This window comes from Protopterus annectens, chromosome 1.part0, assembly GCF_019279795.1.
Source record: "Protopterus annectens isolate FY-2018-M chromosome 1.part0, PAN1.0, whole genome shotgun sequence".
NCBI classification, from domain to species: Eukaryota; Metazoa; Chordata; order Ceratodontiformes; family Protopteridae; genus Protopterus; species Protopterus annectens.
The window spans coordinates 1175832711-1175850774 of NC_056725.1; the positions used below are offsets into that span (position 1 = coordinate 1175832711).

At 37.6% G+C, this 18064-nt stretch overlaps 1 protein-coding gene across 4 annotated transcripts in view; it reads right to left on the bottom strand.

The window, feature by feature from the left end:
* LOC122796729 (sine oculis binding protein homolog) overlaps positions 1 to 18064 on the bottom strand; it is a 1221885-nt gene that overhangs the window by 935792 nt on the left and 268029 nt on the right. For all 4 annotated transcript variants that reach the window (XM_044065461.1, XM_044065452.1, XM_044065445.1 and 1 more), the window contains exon 3: positions 8805 to 8873. In XM_044065461.1, the coding sequence (XP_043921396.1) occupies positions 8805 to 8873 (69 nt within the window). The remainder of the gene's footprint in view (positions 1 to 8804; positions 8874 to 18064) is intronic.

Consider the following 18064-nt stretch of genomic DNA (forward strand, 5'->3'; position numbering starts at 1 on the left):
GATATACAGGTGAACCAATCTAGGTTGAAGTCCCCCAGAATAAGGGTTTCTTGTGAGTATGTGGAAGAACACCAGGATAAGAAGTCTTCAAGGCTAGCAGGTGTATTACCAGGTGGAATATAGATCACAACTGTGGTGATGACCTTTTTAGGGTGAAGTTGAAGTTGTGAGATAAGTATGTCCCAATTATTAGGGGAGGGGTAGGAGTTTGGTAATTGACGAACAGTTAAGTTGGACTTGTAGAGTAAGGCAGTTCCACCCTCTTTACGAAGTGGTCTGTCTTGTCTAATGATATTGTAGCCGGTAGGGAGAACTTCTGAGTTAGCTATGTTTTTATTTAGCCAGGTTTCTGTTAAAGCAACTATGTCTGGGGAGTAGTGTGCTATTGTGGCCTGGAGTTCAGGTATTTTATTTTGGATACTTCTAATATTAATATTTAGCATTAAAAGATGGTTGGTTTTGCTGCTGTTGTTGATTTGCCCAGGGATGAAGAAAGTGGGGTGTTATGTTCTGACATTTGTGTTTGAGCAGTTTGTGTTGGACAGGATGGATTTGGGCCTGAGTTGGGGTGGATATCCCCACTTATGGTGAGCCTGGAGTTAAAATGGTTATACAGATGTTGGAGTTTGGTGAGGAGTGTGAGAAAGTATTGTGTTTTTTTGGAGTAGGAATGAGAGCATATGTGTTTAGTTCTGAATTGGTCCATTATGTAGTTCTTGAATAAGTGTGGGCAGATATTATTATAATGTGTGGTGTCTGTGTATGAGAGTGCATAATGCAGTGTTGTGCTACTAAGCTTAGGGATATTGCTAGAGTGATAACTTGTGGTGTTGTAAAGAATTATGAGAAGACAGAACAAGAACATGTGGCCTGGACATTGTTTTTTTAGACACAAATCGAGATTTAGGCCTTAGTAATGAAGGTAGAGTTGATTTAATATACAGGTCTGTAGGCTTGAATACATCCTCAGAAGCTGGTGCCTGCACAGTGGCTCTGGACCCATCCAAGGTAGAGACATTCGTGAGTTCCATAGGTGAAGCCTCTCACGGCATACCAGACTCTGAATGGGTCCCAGTAGAGGCCTGCGAATCAGAAGTAGCGAGTATCAGGGGCTGCGAAAGCGCCTCGCTGAGTACCGGTGAACTGGCGACTAGCTTAGGAGAAACATTGTCGGCAGTTTTGGACCTCGGCGGCCTGTCTCTGTATTTATCTTTGTGTTTATTCAGAAACCTGGTAGTCGGAAGGCTAACCGATGACATTTCTGGATAATTAAACCGAGAACTGAAATATTTAGAGGCAAAAATGTACCGATGATGGATAGTGCGCTGATTAAATAAAGCACAAAACCGACAGCAAGGTACGTCGTGGTCAAGGCCTAGGCAAGGAATACAGTACGAATGGAAATCTTTGTGAGATATTTGGTTTCCACAAGTAATGCAATTATTAACTTTTACTGACATCGGTAAGGAGCAAGAAAAAGTTTCCCCAACGGGGTACTTAGCTTTAAGTTGAAGACTTCGGTTCTGAAACTTGAAAACGAAAATTTCAGGAGTTGGCCGACCGGCACTTGCGAACTGCTTCTGCTTCGGGCACTGCACATCAAGAAAGACTGATGTAATGGTGTCGGATGCATGTTTTATACCCCTGATGACCTGACGTCATGGAAGAAGGGACAGCAACCGATGCAGGACACAAGACTTTGTTAATCAGGCCGACTGAGGGCAACCTGCCAGCAGATTACCCAAATGTAATAACTGCAACAGTGAAACACGAAGAACATCCAAGCATTCTATAGCACAGATGATGCCAGAAGTTAGAAAATCATACACAACAAAGCAATCAGGAGTCCAGAAGGATGCTGTCACCGAAAAAGCACTAGCAATTAAATAAAAAAAGTGAGCAAATATAAACAGACCACTGAAAAGCATTCAGTGATTGTACACTCACATCACTGTACCCTAAACAAGTCAAAGTTATTGAAAAGGAAGAGTAGATATGCCAGGCTCAGTGATATATGTAAGGAGACAAATAGTCTGTACCAAACAGTTGTTACTTTTCAGTCAGTAATGCATTTTAGATTACTAATAAAGTACTCTCATACCCATACTCACAGAGCATGCAGGATGAAACAGAGTATCAGCTTTTATTAGCCTTTCACAGAAGAATATCGGTGATGGAAAGTGAGCCAAAACAGATGGTAAACAGCAACAAAAATGGAAATGGAGACGTTCTGTTTTTGTTTTATTTAAAATTGTATTTATTTATTTATTTCACATTACTGCAGCTACTAGCATAACAATGGCACTGTTACTTGCAGGTAAGTATCCGCAATGACCAACAACACTCTGACTCGGCAGTCAGCATCCACAAAGTACACAAAAAAAACACACTGTTATTAACAAACCAAGCAGTCTAGTTTTAAATACTCTACAATACGTAATTTGTTACTGCTAGAGTAGTCAGTCCTGCATTATATTTGCTGCATGCCTTCTGTGAAAGCTGTAAATACCTGTGAAAATGTATCTGGCTTTTCAAAATGGAAATGCATGAAACTGGAGCAAGTTGTACTAAAGATGCATTGAATCAAAATAAATATAAATAACTCTTTAAAAGGAAAACAAAAATGAATTGCACTTGAATTTAGTAAATCTGTAATATAGAATTTAAAAAGTACTTAAAAGTAAGACTATCACAGTGGTGCAGTGGACAGTGTTGTCGCCTCACAGCAAGAGGTTCCCTGGTTCAATTCTTGGCTGGGGTGCCTTCTGTGCAGAGTGTGCATATTCTCCCTGTATTCCTCTGAGTGATCCGGTTTCTTCCCTCATTCCAAAGACATGCAGTAGCTGAATTAGGCACTCTAAAATGGTCACATGTGTGTGAGAGTGAATGGTGTGGAAGAATGACTGGGGCAGGGCTAGCCACCTGGTAATGTAAACCTTAGCTGTAGGTGACTGTCACTGTATACAAAAATTGTGGATTTGCTACTGGGGAATCCACTGCACTGTAGTTAGAAAGTGACACTAACTGCTCTGCGCCCATACACCCCCCCCCCCCCAGAAGTATTAAACTCAGGAAACGAGAAAGCATCTTCTAAAATGCAATGAAGTGAACAGGAAATGTTCCTGGGTCTCAAAGAAACAGAGAGAGAGAGACTGTGAGAGAAAGAAAACTGTCAGACAGACAGCGACAGAGAGAGTGAGGGGGAGAAAGAGAGAGAAACAAAGCGATAGAGAGAGTGAGAGAAAGAAAACTGACAGACAGACAGAGAGAGGGAGGGGGAGAAAGACAGAGAAACAAAGAGTTAGAGAGAGAGTGAGAGAAAGAAAACTGACAGACAGACAGAGAGAGGGAGGGGGAGAAAGAGAGAGAAACAAAGAGTTAGAGAGAGTGAGAGAAAGAAAACTGACAGACAGACAGAGAGGGGGAGGGGGAGAAAGAGAGAAACAAAGAGTTACAGAGAGAGTGAGAGAAAGAAAACTGACAGACAGACAGAGAGAGGGAGAGGGAGGGGGAGAAAGAGAAACAAAGAGTTAGAGAGAGAGTGAGAGAAAGAAAACTGACAGACAGACAGACAGACAGAGAGAGGGAGAGAGAGAGAGAGAGAGAGAGAGAGAGAGAGATGCTGGATCTTCCTGTTAGAACAGGCAGGCAGCTCTGTCTCTGTAAAAGACCTTTGCAGATTCTATTCTGATCTTGAAAACTAATTGAAACAGGGTACAGTATAACTTAGGGTACAGTACATATTTAGCTAAAATTAGTTAGGGTCTAGACTGGCTGACAGAATTTGCTACATGACAACTGTTCAGAATTTTTATTTTAAATTTCTTGTGCAGGATTACTCGTTTGTATACATAATTTCATGTGAATTTTTTTTTTCACATAAAGGGTTTTACTAGTCAAATTTATTTTAAATGCTTGTGGATTGTGACTTATTTATGCATTTAAGGGTTTTGTGCACAAATCATGAACTATCAACAGTTTGATAGCCACCTACCAATGAGTGACTACTCTGAGCCAAATGCTAACAACCACATATTTAAAGGTTAACATACTTACTTATTTACTTATTTTACAGGTAAACAATAATTTGTGTTCTTGGTTTTGTCAGGGTAGTCTGTCTGGTGTCAGAGTTACTGTGAATTGACATATATCTTGACATAAGTCATACTTTACAAATAGTACTAGCTATGTTCAAAGCCTATGTTTTGTTGTCAAGATGTAACAAATTTGTATTTTCTTATGTATACTACATTTTATTTACATTATACTTTATTGATTATTGTAATGTGTGCATTAAAATTTACTGTTATTCATGGAGCCCCCCCCCCCCCCCCCGCCTCTGCTGAAAAAGGACCTGTGTCCAGTTGGACTTTCCCGGTAAACAAATGTTAAACAAATACATAATAAATAAATAAATACATTGGGGGAGATGATGTAACTGAAGGAAAAGTGTGTGTGTGTGTGTGTGTGTGTGTGTGTGTGTGTGTGTGTGTGTGTGTGTGTGTGTGTGTGTGTGTGTGTGTGTGTGTGTGTGTATGTGTGGAAATTTTGTACAAGTTACAAATACTGTTGGCATCACAGCACTGGTGGGGATTGAAATCTTGAGGAGCCAGGAATTATAACTGTCACATCATTTTCTTCAGAAAGTGTTGGGGATGATGAACATTTATTACCAACATCTCAGTAAGAGGGTGTGGTTGAAGTGGTACAGGTTGGGAAGGTTGGGAAGTGTGACCTCCTGGCACAGAATGAGGTTGTTGGTGACCTCCAGTAAACCAGTATCTGATCTGCTGCTTCACAGGGGTGTGTTTCAAGAGATCATACCCCTTGTTATTTCATACTATTTGGTAGGATTGGGTAGGATACATATCGCTACTCCTACATATTTTATTACAGATTTTTTTACTTACAATTTTACATACTTCTTTTAAATAATGCATATTTACTAAAAAGGCAAGTACAATGCAACTTCTTTTGATTTTTTAAGACCTGCTTACACTTTTTTTAATTCAGCACAGCTTCAGTACAACTTATTTTACTTCTGCATTTCCCTTTTGAAAAAAAGTTTCATTTTCTAAGCTTATTTTTCACACTTTCTGCCAGTGTAAATTAAGAGGAATACATTCTCTTCCACTTACATATGTTAATACTGCAGCATTAGCTTGAAGAACAAATTTAATCGGAATATGCATACTCTGTCTGAAAACTGATCATGATGGCAGAGAAACTATCCCATTACATAGTATGCTGACCCGTTCCACTGCTAACATCATTTCAATGTGGCAGACAGTCCAGTTTGGTGGTCCTACGCAGCAGCTAGCTGTTAATCATCTGCATCATGGTACAACAGGCAGTCTTGCAGTAAACTACAGGAAGCTGGTTCTGCGACCCACAATAGGCCCTTTAACTGCTTTAGTCCTGGAAGTCTGTTTGGCTGTTGAAGCCACCCCTTTTTCGCTACTAGAAACTCTGGGAACTATTGTACGGTTGGTAATTTATTATTCATTTGCCAAGTTCAGTGATTTGCTCTGCCAAAGAAGTCTATAAGACTTGAATTTCAAGAAGTTTAAAGCTGTCCTATTGATCTTAACACTTCCGTCAGCATTATCCTTGACCCTGCATTTATCTTCCTGTGTTACATTTAACTGACTGTAACTAATTGGAAGCAGCTTGCTACTATATTTTTTGGCTTTTCTTTGCCTTGTCCTTTTCATGAATTTGAACACTGTTGTAAAATATGTTGCAACTAGTGACCTGCAAATAACTTGGGTCATCTTAGAAAAGGGCCCTATTATCTCAGCAGGCTTGCTGGGTTAATAAGATCGAACAAATAAAATGGGATTAATTGCCATTAATTTTGGTTTTATCACTATGCATATTCTACTTCGATGTGAGCAGTGTGTGATGTAGCCCGAAACATTTTCCAACCAGCAATTCAAGGATAAAGCCTACATCTGCAGGGATTACAGTAATCTTCTACCAAATCTGTATTTTTAGTGAAGACACTTGGTACATTTATCAATGGGTCATGTTTCAAGGAATAAGAAAAGGAATCCGCATTTTGGATTTCCAAAAGAAAGTGCAATAGTTATGGATTATGAAAGGAAATACCTTAATGCTGGCTTCAGTTACATAAAACAAAAACAAAAGTGTTAGCAACAACCATACCTCTCAACTGCCGAGATTTCTGCAAAAGATCCAGATTTTTTTTACTCATATTTTTAATTTGTTTCTCATAAAATGTGTTGTTCTCTGGCAAATGACTGAGGACTGACATCACTAGATAATGACAGCCATTTGAGTTTAAGATTTTATATCCTTCAGAAAATGTATGCTAAGGCAAAACCTGTTACACTAGAAACATTCTAAGTTCATGCAAGCAATATTTAAAATTTGTCCAAAATTTTGGACCTTTGTCCCTACATTATTTTATAATTTGTCCAGATTTCTTGTGCAAAGAATTTGAGAGGTATGTCAACAACCGTTTCCAAAATCAGACTCTAAAATTATATCTGTAACACTTTTCAGCTGTACATAGTTTCTGCTAAATCTTCACAAGCAATATTTGTGTAAAAGCAAATTTTAAACAATAAAACCAGCAACTGTAGGAAATATTGCAGATGACACTTCAAGACAGCGAATGTATCAGGAAACATGACCAACAGAACAACAGATAAGAGAAAAGAACATATACAGCACATATATTATATGAGATGGTAAAAGGAAAACAGGACAAAATGGAAACTGGGCATGCACAGAGCAAGACAGAGAAACAAAGAGAGCAGACAGCAGAAATGTAAGGAGGATGTAGCAGCATAAAGTAACCAGGTAGAATAGAGGGAGGATATGTGTAAGAGCACTGTGCACATATACACAAAATAGTCACTAAGCACTTTTTGCTATACCACCACACACACAAACACACGCATTTACATGTTTCCATATATAATGGAACATTTACAGGCTTAGTCCAGGACAGCAAAATATGTATAAGGTAGCAACGTTCAGATTTTCAAATGGATGCACACACAGGGATGAAAAGTGAAGCATGTTTTACATCCAGTCAATCAGTACTACAGTTAAAGACATAATTATATGTAAAGGAATAATAACAACAACAAAAAAGAAAAAAAAACACAGAAATAAGCATTTATACTGCAAGACAAGTTATGCAACATATGTAGTAACTATTCACTATATACAATAAGTACAGTAAGGTGCACAGAGGAAGGGGACATGAAAGGGAGGGACAAGATAAAACAGAGTGGAAGAAAGGTGGGAAAGATGAAAAAACCAGAAGGTATGGGGGGATTTTACTGGCAGAGTAATGGAGTATATGAGAGGCTAGTGAGAGAGGAACAAATTTAGGTTATGCTACCTACTGTACAGCACTTTCAGGAGGCCTCGCAATTCAAACTTTTTTTTTAAGTTGTGCAGGAAATACTAAGCATGCTAGAAAACTGTAAAAAAGTAATGGCACAGAAGTGGAACAAAGTTATATGACAACACAGTTAGGCAGGGCATCTTAGACATGCTAGACAAATGTAAGAAAGCAATGAAACAAAATGAAAACAAGGGTGCAGAAGTGTACACGATATGACAACTACCGGTTATCTGCCATCTTCCTCCTTTGCTATGGCTATGGGCAGGGCAGATCCACTGGCCTAGTCCTGGCTGATAAAATCTGAGCGTGCAGCAGGAACTAAGATATATACATCATGGTCACCTATGTCTACAGTTTGGTTTGAAAACTCTACATCACTATAGTCATCACTAGTTGTTGTACACATGGTACCCAGGGAACTCAGACAGTGCAGCAGTGTTCATCTATTAAAGCAAATCAGGAACTGGTTTACTGGAGGTCACCACCAGCCTCATTCTGTGCCAGGGAGTCACACTTCCCAACCTGTACCACTTCAACCACACCCTCTTACTGAGATGTTAGTAATAAACGTTTATCATCCCCAATACTTTCTGGAGAAAATGATGTGACAGGACACTGCACATGTGGACTAGTTTCTGTGTAGGACAGAAAGTACACTGGCAGCTAACATGGGGTTGGAATGTCACAGAGAACATACATCTGTCAATCAACAGCAGCTCATATAATGAAATAGAATGGGATGTTACATGGCCGTCAACAACAGAGCATATAATAAAACAGAATGGGATATTACATGGTCGTCAATAGCAGCTCATATAATAAAATAGAATGGGATGTTACATGGCCATCAACAGCAGCTCATATAATAAAACAGAATGAAATGTTACATGGCTGTCAACAACAGCTCATATAATAAAATAGAATGGAAGGTTATGTGACCATCAACAGGAGAACATATAATAAAACAGAATGGAATGTTACATAGCCATCAACAGCAGACCATATAATAAAACAGAATGGAATGTTACTTGGCCATCAACAGCATCTCATATAATAAAACAGAATGGAATGTTACACAGCCGTCAACAGCAGAGCATATAATAAAACAGAATGGAATGCTACATGGCTGTCAACTGCAGATCACGTAATAAAACAGAATGGGATATAACATGGCCGCCAACAGCAGCTCATATAATAAACAGAATGGAATGTTACATGGGTGTCAATAGAAGCTCATATAATAAAACAGAATGGAATGTTGCATGGCTGTCAACAGCAGATCATATAATAAAACAGAATGGAATATAGCATGGCCATCAACAGCTGCTCTTATAATAAACAGAATGGAATGTTACATGGGTGTCAATAGAAGCTCATATAATAAAATAGAATGGAATGTTACATGGGTGTAAGCACTCACCACATCTGCTGTGCAGTCTGTCCCAATGGTTCTGGACCATCTGAAGCTTCTCTTCATGTGCAGTATCATCTGTTAAAGACATGAACGTGAAATATTCCCATTGATGCAACAGCCATAACAACACATCAGTACCAGAAATACAGATTTCTAATGGCCACTCAAATGGTCCAGATAAGCAGATACAGGGAAGCATGCAGTTTCATAGGGGGCCTAAAGAATTCAGTGATTTGTACTAACAGTAACAACCAGCATTGACAAAAGGGGTAAAGACTAGGAGGAGGCACAAATGGCCTGCATTCGGCAACACAGACTTATAACAGCACATTGTGGCAGTGCCCACTGTCAGCGCAAATTGTCCTCATCCTATTATTGCACCTACAGAAAATTGGGGCAATAAGTTGGCATCCACAGTATCATTTAAGTGAGGGAACAATGGGCTTACAACAAGTAGGTAAGCAACATTATACTTCCTGCCCCATAATATAGCTGCCCCATAATTAAACATACCTAGCACTGACAGCATAGCAGTGAATTCGCCAATACTGATACAGCATCCTGGGTCTAAGAAGAAGATGCATTAAGTACCTAACGTACTTTGAAACACATCCCTAACATATGATATATTACCACTGTGCAGAAACAAACTTAACACAGTCCATATTACATATACTGCAAGTACTGCTGGTAGATATTAGACTGTTATGTAGCGGCCAGATTCAGGTGTGATAACCAGCAGCAGCAACAGTACATTAGACTGCAACACATGATATGCGTGCTGCAGCAAAACATGATCTTAGAAGTCTGCAGATGCATATGCACAGCACATATAATTATTATGATAGTTCATGCAATGTAGTCACCTGTTTGGCAGTTTAGTGCAGATAATTAAGGTTATGAGGTTCTAATGATCTTTAGCCTGTAGTCCTGGGTTCAGCCTCCACCTGCTTAGTTTGTGACTCTGAGCAAATCAGGTTTGGGGTTGGCATAATGGTTACGGTGTTTACCTCATAAGTGAGAGATTTAGGGTTTGATACTCACCAAGAGAAATTGGCTAGGCTTAAAATGATCTAAAAGGGCAACTAGCCTAGTACTCACCTATGAACTTAACCAGACAGTGTTCCATGGTCAGTCCCAGAACAGCCATAATAATATGCTTACCTGATCAAAATAATAAGCTTACCTGGTCAAAAAAAAGAATAAAAAAAATAAACAAATAAAGCTGTAGTGGTCACTGATACAAAAAATGGATGCCGATTGTACTGCAGTGATGATTATGACATATGGGTATAACCAGGGCCTGCCTTAGGTGAACTGGCGCCCTAGGGGAAAAAGGCTCCATGGCACTCCACCCTCAGCCGCCCAACCCATCTTAGCCTAATCACACCATCCAGATTAATATTTTTCTTCTTTTTCTCACAGTTTGCCTTGCTCTTCAGTCCCACCCCCCCTACATTTATTCATTCATTGTTAAGTAAACAAGACTACACTCTTAGAACTGTGGTGGAAACAACTGCATTAAGTCAGGAGCCATGGGGGTTCTACATGCTTGTGAGGTGTATTTTACATTTTGTAAACAACCTTTTCAACCAGTGATGGCCTGAACAAAGATCATGACTAAAGGAAGAACTTCATTCTTACTTTTCAACTTTTTTTTTTCCTGCATCCTTTCAACACATTCTAACTAAGCAAGACTACACTGTAATAACTGCAGTGGAAAAAAAAAACATATCAAGCCATGAGATTTCTAGGTGGTCTGAGATGCAGCTTAGATTTTTTAAACAACTTTTTCATGTAATGATTCCAGTGCAATGAACTGCAACCCCCTGTGCCCTCAAAGCTTCTTATCTTAAGAATCAGAAACAAAGACTGTATATCAGGAGTTGATTTAAACACTGATCTTATATACTTAGAAAATTGATAAAATAACAAGGTTTGTATTAGCAAGCATTTTTCTGAAGGATATGAAGCCTGAAACTCACAAGTTTGTCATTATTTAGTGACTGTTGGCAATGTCAAACAAGTTGCCAGAAAACCACACATTTTACAAATCAAAAATATGAAGCAATATCAGGGACAGTAGACAGCTCTGACCTCTTCAAGAACACACACACAAGCATACATTCTGACACTGCTTATCCCAAGAGTGGTATATTAGAAGACACACACACACACACAAACACATGGACTGCTTCTCATAAGCATGGTCTATTATAAAATATACAAAAAACACACTCTAGTCACTCATACTGCATACTTACTTGCAAGCAAATTGGAGGAACACCTATGTTTCATCTTTTCGGTGTTGGTAGAAACCAGAGCATCTGAATAAAACCCACAAGGAGACAGGAAGGACATGTAGAATCCATGCAGAGGGAGCCACAGATAAGAACTCAACCAGAGAACCAAACAATGTACTACTGTGGATAGTTGCTTTCACACACATTGCCCATACTATCAAAGACAGCCATTTGTTCTGTTCAAGACTGAAGGCTATAAAGTCAGAAACTCAACCTTTTTTTAAGCACCTTTATTGAATTTTCACTTGTAATACAGGCAAACTTATCAATCATATTAACAAGTTCACATTAACATTATACATCACATATATTTTTCTATCTATACCATAAAATCAAATCAACATTACAGAAATTGTTCAGTTCCTACCTTCTCTTAAACTTCATTCTTCCTCTGTAACATTTTTCTGTATGTATTGTTCCAACAATTTTCATTTTTTCTATGTAATTTACTCCAACACTTTTCTAAACAAACTACCTCAGTTACAATATTCACTACTTCAGATACAGTTGGTTCAGACTTTGACTTCCATTTAATAGTAATTGACTTTTTGGCAGCTACCAGAATTAAATTTTACCAAGCTTTACTATGTCTAGGCAGTATAAATCCTGTATCCCAGCTCAAAAAAATGTCCTTAGTTACACTCGTTTGCTTATCCAGTCTCCTGACAGAGTACTCTGTATGGAATTTTTAAAGTCTGCCAACTCATTACACTCTGTGAACATATTCTCCCAGGTAGCTCATTCTTCCCCATTAAACCTCTAACATTTGCCGTCTACCTGAGGAAAAATTATGTGGAGTTTGCTTGGGGTATAATAGTATCAAAGTAAACACTTCCAGGCAAAGATCCTACATCTTCTAGATTTTCTTGCACATTTGGGAGCCATACATACTTCCGCCAATTGTTTCTTTGTGAATTGCTTATCTAATCTCTCTTCCCAATCACTTCGAACTTCCTCTAGTTGATACCTACAGTTATTGTGCAATATTGTACATATACCTTACTAATTATCCCTTCTTACCAGCAGCTTTTGTTCTAGATTCAGTGAAAAACTCAACCTGTGCAGGTCTTTCATTTAGGATTCCTCTATCTCTTTGTCTATACTCTGACATTCATCCCTGACAGGGAAATATTTCATTTTATCATGTCCCCATAAATATGAATATTGCTGAACTAATTCATGTATAAGTACATAATTTATAGCTATAGCCTTTGTCTTATCTTCATTACTTTTATATCCCGAAAAAAATGGAACTGTCTCAAAATGTTCCACAACACTGAAATGTCCTTTTCTGGTTCATTTCAATACAAAATAATATCATCTGCAAATAAAGCCAACTTTGAGCATCATACCAATTATATCCTTGAATTTCTAAGTTCCTTATTGTCTTTGCTAATGGTTCTAAATATAACATAGATATCAAAGGGGAAAGAGGATACCCCTGCCTGATTCCTCTGTTCAGACACTACTTATCAGAGAGGAACCTTCCTGCATTGATTTTTACCTCTAATCCCTCATATACCCTCCTAACTAACCCCATTATTATATCAGGGAATGCAAATGCTTCCATTTCTCTACTCATAAAATCCCAGCTTACTCTGTCAAATGATTTCTCTGCATCAAGATCCGCCTACAACAATGGCATTTTCTTATCTTAGGCTTCCCTCTGGATACTCATTGTTCTATTAATCTACTCAAATTTTTGCCTCCCCTCCACAAAACTACACTGATCCATGTCTATCAATTTTGACTTTACCTTTGCCATTTTCTTAGTCATTACAGAAATAAACACTTTATAATCCTGGTTTAAAATTGAAATGGGCCTGTATGAAGCCAGCTCTGATGGGTCTTTATTGTCTTTAGATATTCTAGCTTTTTTCCAGGATGTTAGTACCGCCCCTCCTTTTAAAACACTGGTAAACAAAACCTTCTGGATCTTTATCACTTTCTTCCTTCCTAGCAACCAAACTCCCACAGGAATTCCATCTCTTCCTGGAGACCTTCTTGCACAGAAACTCAAATGCTTGTCATTATTTATTGACTGCAATCCTCAGCAATTTGACAGAAAACCACACATTTTACAAGGAACAAACTAAAATATGAGGCAAAACTGGTGACAGTCTGCAAAATCAGGGACAATTGAGACCTTTAATAAAGTTGTTCTCAAATAGTATTCACAGTAAAAAAAAAATCCAATTTGCATACATAGACAACTGATTTTAGAGAGCCAGCAATATGCCAGTTATAAATGTTGATTTAGATACAGCTATCTTCTAAAAGCAGCATTTACCATACCACCAAAAACAGTATAGTTGAGAGAAAAGTGAAGCCCCATTCTTGGCCTTAAATGTGAACTATTCTAAAAGCTTCAGTTAAACAACATAGAATGCAATAACCAGCTTACACACACTCCAAGTGCAAGCTGTTAGAAGAAAATATTTCAGTAACCACTAAATGGATGCCGAGGCCTGATCTTCTCTACTACACCCACATCACAGTTCAGAGGAATACACCCCTTCCACAAAAGAAACCTGTTGAAACTTATAACAGAGATTAGCCAAATATTTTATGAAAACTCACATTACCTGCTGTCCACTTCACACCATCTCCAAATAAGTGACTACTTCAAACATCCTGCTTTTGGAACTCCACAATTTTAAAGACGAATAAAATATGCACCAGTTACAATCCCTTCTTCCATTTAAAGCTAGAGAGGTAGCAACAGCATTGATTCATAAATAACTACTAGGCTAGCTGCCCATGCAGACCATTTTAAGCCTAGCCAATTTCCCTATGGTGAGAACCAAACCTTATACTTTGTCTCTGTGAGGTAAACCTTAACCATTATGGCAACCATCATGTCATGCAACCACTATCCATGACAACTTGGAGGCCTTGAATTTAAAAATGCTCCTACTGACTTGACCAGCAAAAAATATTTGGGTTTAACTCACTGCATTGAAGAGGAACACCCAGTGATCGAAGGGGAAAGTCTTGGATTTATTTTTCCTTATTTTCCTCATGTTGGGGATACTACTGCGAAGTGGGTCTTGATAAACTCCTTACAATGCAAGGTCTCATATGTAATATAACATGACTTGAACATCAAAGTAACTGGAGCATCACCCCCTCTAAAACTGAGCCGAGGGCACATTTTTCCCCTTTGCAGGAGGGTTTTATTTATTTATACAGAGTAATGAAATGTTGGTCTAAACAATAAAGAAATAAATGCAGAAAGAGCTCTCCAACAAGCATGGGACCCTATGTGGTTGCCTAGATCACCTATAAGTAACCCCGACACTGGGTATAATATGAAGATACCCAAGGGCTATCATGGATCACCCGTAACATAATATCAAATTTCCTCCTGATACTCAGAATTCCTTGAGGAAGACTGTTGCAGTCTGACACACTTGCTCACCATCTTATGGGGTGCCACTGTTGTGGGTCATGTGTCAAGTGATTGTAGTCCATAAATCAAGCCACCTAACAATGAGGGGATGATGTCCAAATAAACACAATTCTTTTCTCTCAAACAATATTATCAAATCTAATATTTCTTCCACCACCTGGGTACAAAGCTGCCCTAATCTTCCATTATTCCACACAGTTGCCAAGGATCTCTGAATTACATGATTTGGAAATGAGTACAACCTAATGAGTTAAACTGCAACAAAATGGAAGTCCATGTAAATATGTTTTTGTTGTGTTCCAACAATATAATGTATACATCTACAATACTACACATGCTAATATTTGTCAGTGAGTGTGTGGTAGCTAACTGTAGTAAGCTACTTGTTATAGTTGCAACAAGCAGCATTAAGTGCAGAAGATCTTTTTATTGTTTGCAAGAACAGCACAGTGATACATTACAGGAAATGTACAAAACAAGACTCGTATAAAATACAAATGAAAGGATAAAAACAGATTAAAATAAACGTGAATGAACTGAAACATGGCCAGTTTAAAAACTTTAATAAAGGTTAATGCTTTTACATGTTAACATCCTGCTTCATCAGACCACATAAGAAAGACGAAGGCAAGTTCAAAATATATTATAATTTAAAAACATTCATCCAGTAAAAGTTAAGTGTCATTTCTGACATCATCTGTAACATTGTAACTAACGTATACCCTATCTGTTCAATTTAAAAGTACACAACTAGATGCACTTCTATAGTCCATGTTAAAACATTGCACTATGACAGAGTCTAAAATTATCAAGAAGTCTTGTAAATATCAAACCAAACAGTTGTTCAGCAATTAAAAAAACTGCATCTAGTCAAAACCACAAATACAATCACCTTAGATTTCTGGTTAGTGATGTTCTTACCAGACAAACAAGTGCCTATCCAGAGCATCCTTTACATATAATCATTGTATTTATGGTGTATAATAAAACAAGCAAAAGAATAGGTCATATATAAGTACTAACTAAAATCCAAAGAAAAATAAAAGAAAGAAAATGAATACTGTTATCTTTAAAATCAATGATACACTATAGTGTGTGTGTATTGAATTAATGCTGTAATAAAGTTATTGAAATAAAAGAAACTTACATTATGAATACTACCTATAAACATTGAAGTATGTTTATAAAAAATATTTAACACACATTAAACAATGTGTTATAACTACACAGACCAAAATAAGAATTGTCAGAATACGTGAAGCTGTAATTAATTTTCCAGCTACCTAACTCTATGCATTAAAAAGCAGAACAAAAATGTTAAAAGTGGATTATAAAACAAAGTAAATATACATAATTAAACTCAAAAATACTAAGCTGCAAAAATTATTGGAATGACGCATGGTTTTCAAAACTAACCACTAGTAAAATAAATTACATGTAATCAAGACCATACACATGATCACCTTTATTTTCTAGTTTGTGATATTCTTGTCTGACAAGCAATTACTTATACATTTATTTTTATCTGTTTTTATTCATGTTTGTCTTTGGTGTCTATGTACCATTAATCTCATTTGCTGGTGTGATTATTCTTTGGACAAATAAAAAGGATGTTGCAGGCATATAGAAGGCATCATGTGCTAGTAATACCTTATATTTCCACCAAACAATGTACTCTTTTACCCATATAGCTCAGGTTGTGGCTGAATGTATTGTAAGAAAGACCATTTCTCTTACCTAGTTAAGAAATACACAAAATTAAAATTACTCTGGTTAGTCTTGGTTAAAAAGCCCATAATTTTCTGCATTAAAGAATTCCATGCTGGGAAGGACTTTTTGTGATATCCATTACCGTAACATACTACATGTGTGTGGATCCGTGTGTGTGTTCAGGAGCAGTAGCAGAATGTCCTAACATATCCCTACAAACCATTTCTGCCCTGTGACAAAACTGGATGGGCTGTAGAGGCAAATCACAGCCAATCAAACGTAAGGCTTTAGAAAAGCAGCACTGCTCAATGTTAGAGGTCTAAACAAGAAGCTGTACTCCTTCTAGGCATTCCTAGCTCTTGACATACAGAGATACCAGAAGAGTTACTGCAACATGGTTTCATAACAATGTCAGCACCCCCACAATGCAAGATCTGAGTGCTTAGCACTCTTTCAGACCCAACATGGAAAATTAAGGTGTTGTAGGAGGGGTGGACTCTATTCTTAAGAAGCCATCTCACCTCCAATCTCTTAAGCCAGGACAATGACACTGAACTGCTCCACATCCTTTTCAGAGCAAATATAACTCCAGACCACATCACAGCCAGCAACTGTACCCACTCCAAGTCACATGCAACCCAGGAGGCACATGCAAACAAACTGATATCCCTGCCTATCAATTATAACAGGTCTCTCTTGGGAAAATTCAACTATCTGTTCATTAACTGGGAAACCTACACCACCTCTAAGAAATAAACACAAAGATCCTTGGACTTCATTAACACCAACTCTTCAGACTAATTAAAATAAATGAACATAAGCAGCAAGGTAGAAAACCATCATTTATTATCTCAAAATAAGTATAGGTTTCTTCCAAGGCTAAGTACTTGATCTGCTCTTGTTTACCCTCTACATTAGGAAATGACAAGGCAAACCAGGAATATAAAACTTATAGAGTATGCAGATGATTCAACAACTGAACTGTCTGATGCAACATCTCAGTTGGTCACATTTAAGTTGTGCTTAACTATCAATGTCTTAACCAATGAAAAGAGGCCACCAGTCAGATCACATAATAACACTGTCAAATGATAACAATTAAAATTTGACCTGTATATTAAGAGTTTGGTAATTAACATAAACAAATAGCTGGAAAACATCACAGGGCAAACACACTTCTCACAGAAAATGCCAAGGTTGCAATGACAAGGTCGAACTCATTTTATAACTTTAATACCACTTGCTCTGCCATCAATATAAACTTAAGCATGTGTATCTAGATTTGTTGTTAGTTACTTAGGAGAACCCATCATGTTCACTTTTTCTGTCACCTTAACTGACTAGATTTCAGTCACTGTCTTGACTCTTGTTATGGGTATGTTGAACCACTGCTTTTAGTAACATCACTGGACTATGTTCAAATCTAATATCTATGTTGATTTTACTAAAATTTTTGTATCGTATTATATATCTGCTCGGTTAAAAATTATTTGCATGTCTCTACATGTGCATCACATCTGTTTTCCTGCACAGTTTGTTAGCATTTTTTGCATTGGTATCATTGTCTAAATGTAGTGTATGTTTAGTTACCTTTATTTGCTTGGAGCCCCCCCCCCAGGACTTCACCAAAAATTGTTCTCCCCAGATGGCCATCTCCAGCTACGAAATGTTAATAAACACACATAAATGTATAAATATTCAGAAAAAGAGTCTTGAGTCCAGTTTGTAGAAAGTATCCATTTTTATTAGTTTGGCTTTTTCTGTGGATCTGAATAGTTGAGCAGAATTTTTCTGACCATATAAATTAAATGATGAGTGCTTAACCAAAATAGGCTAAAAAC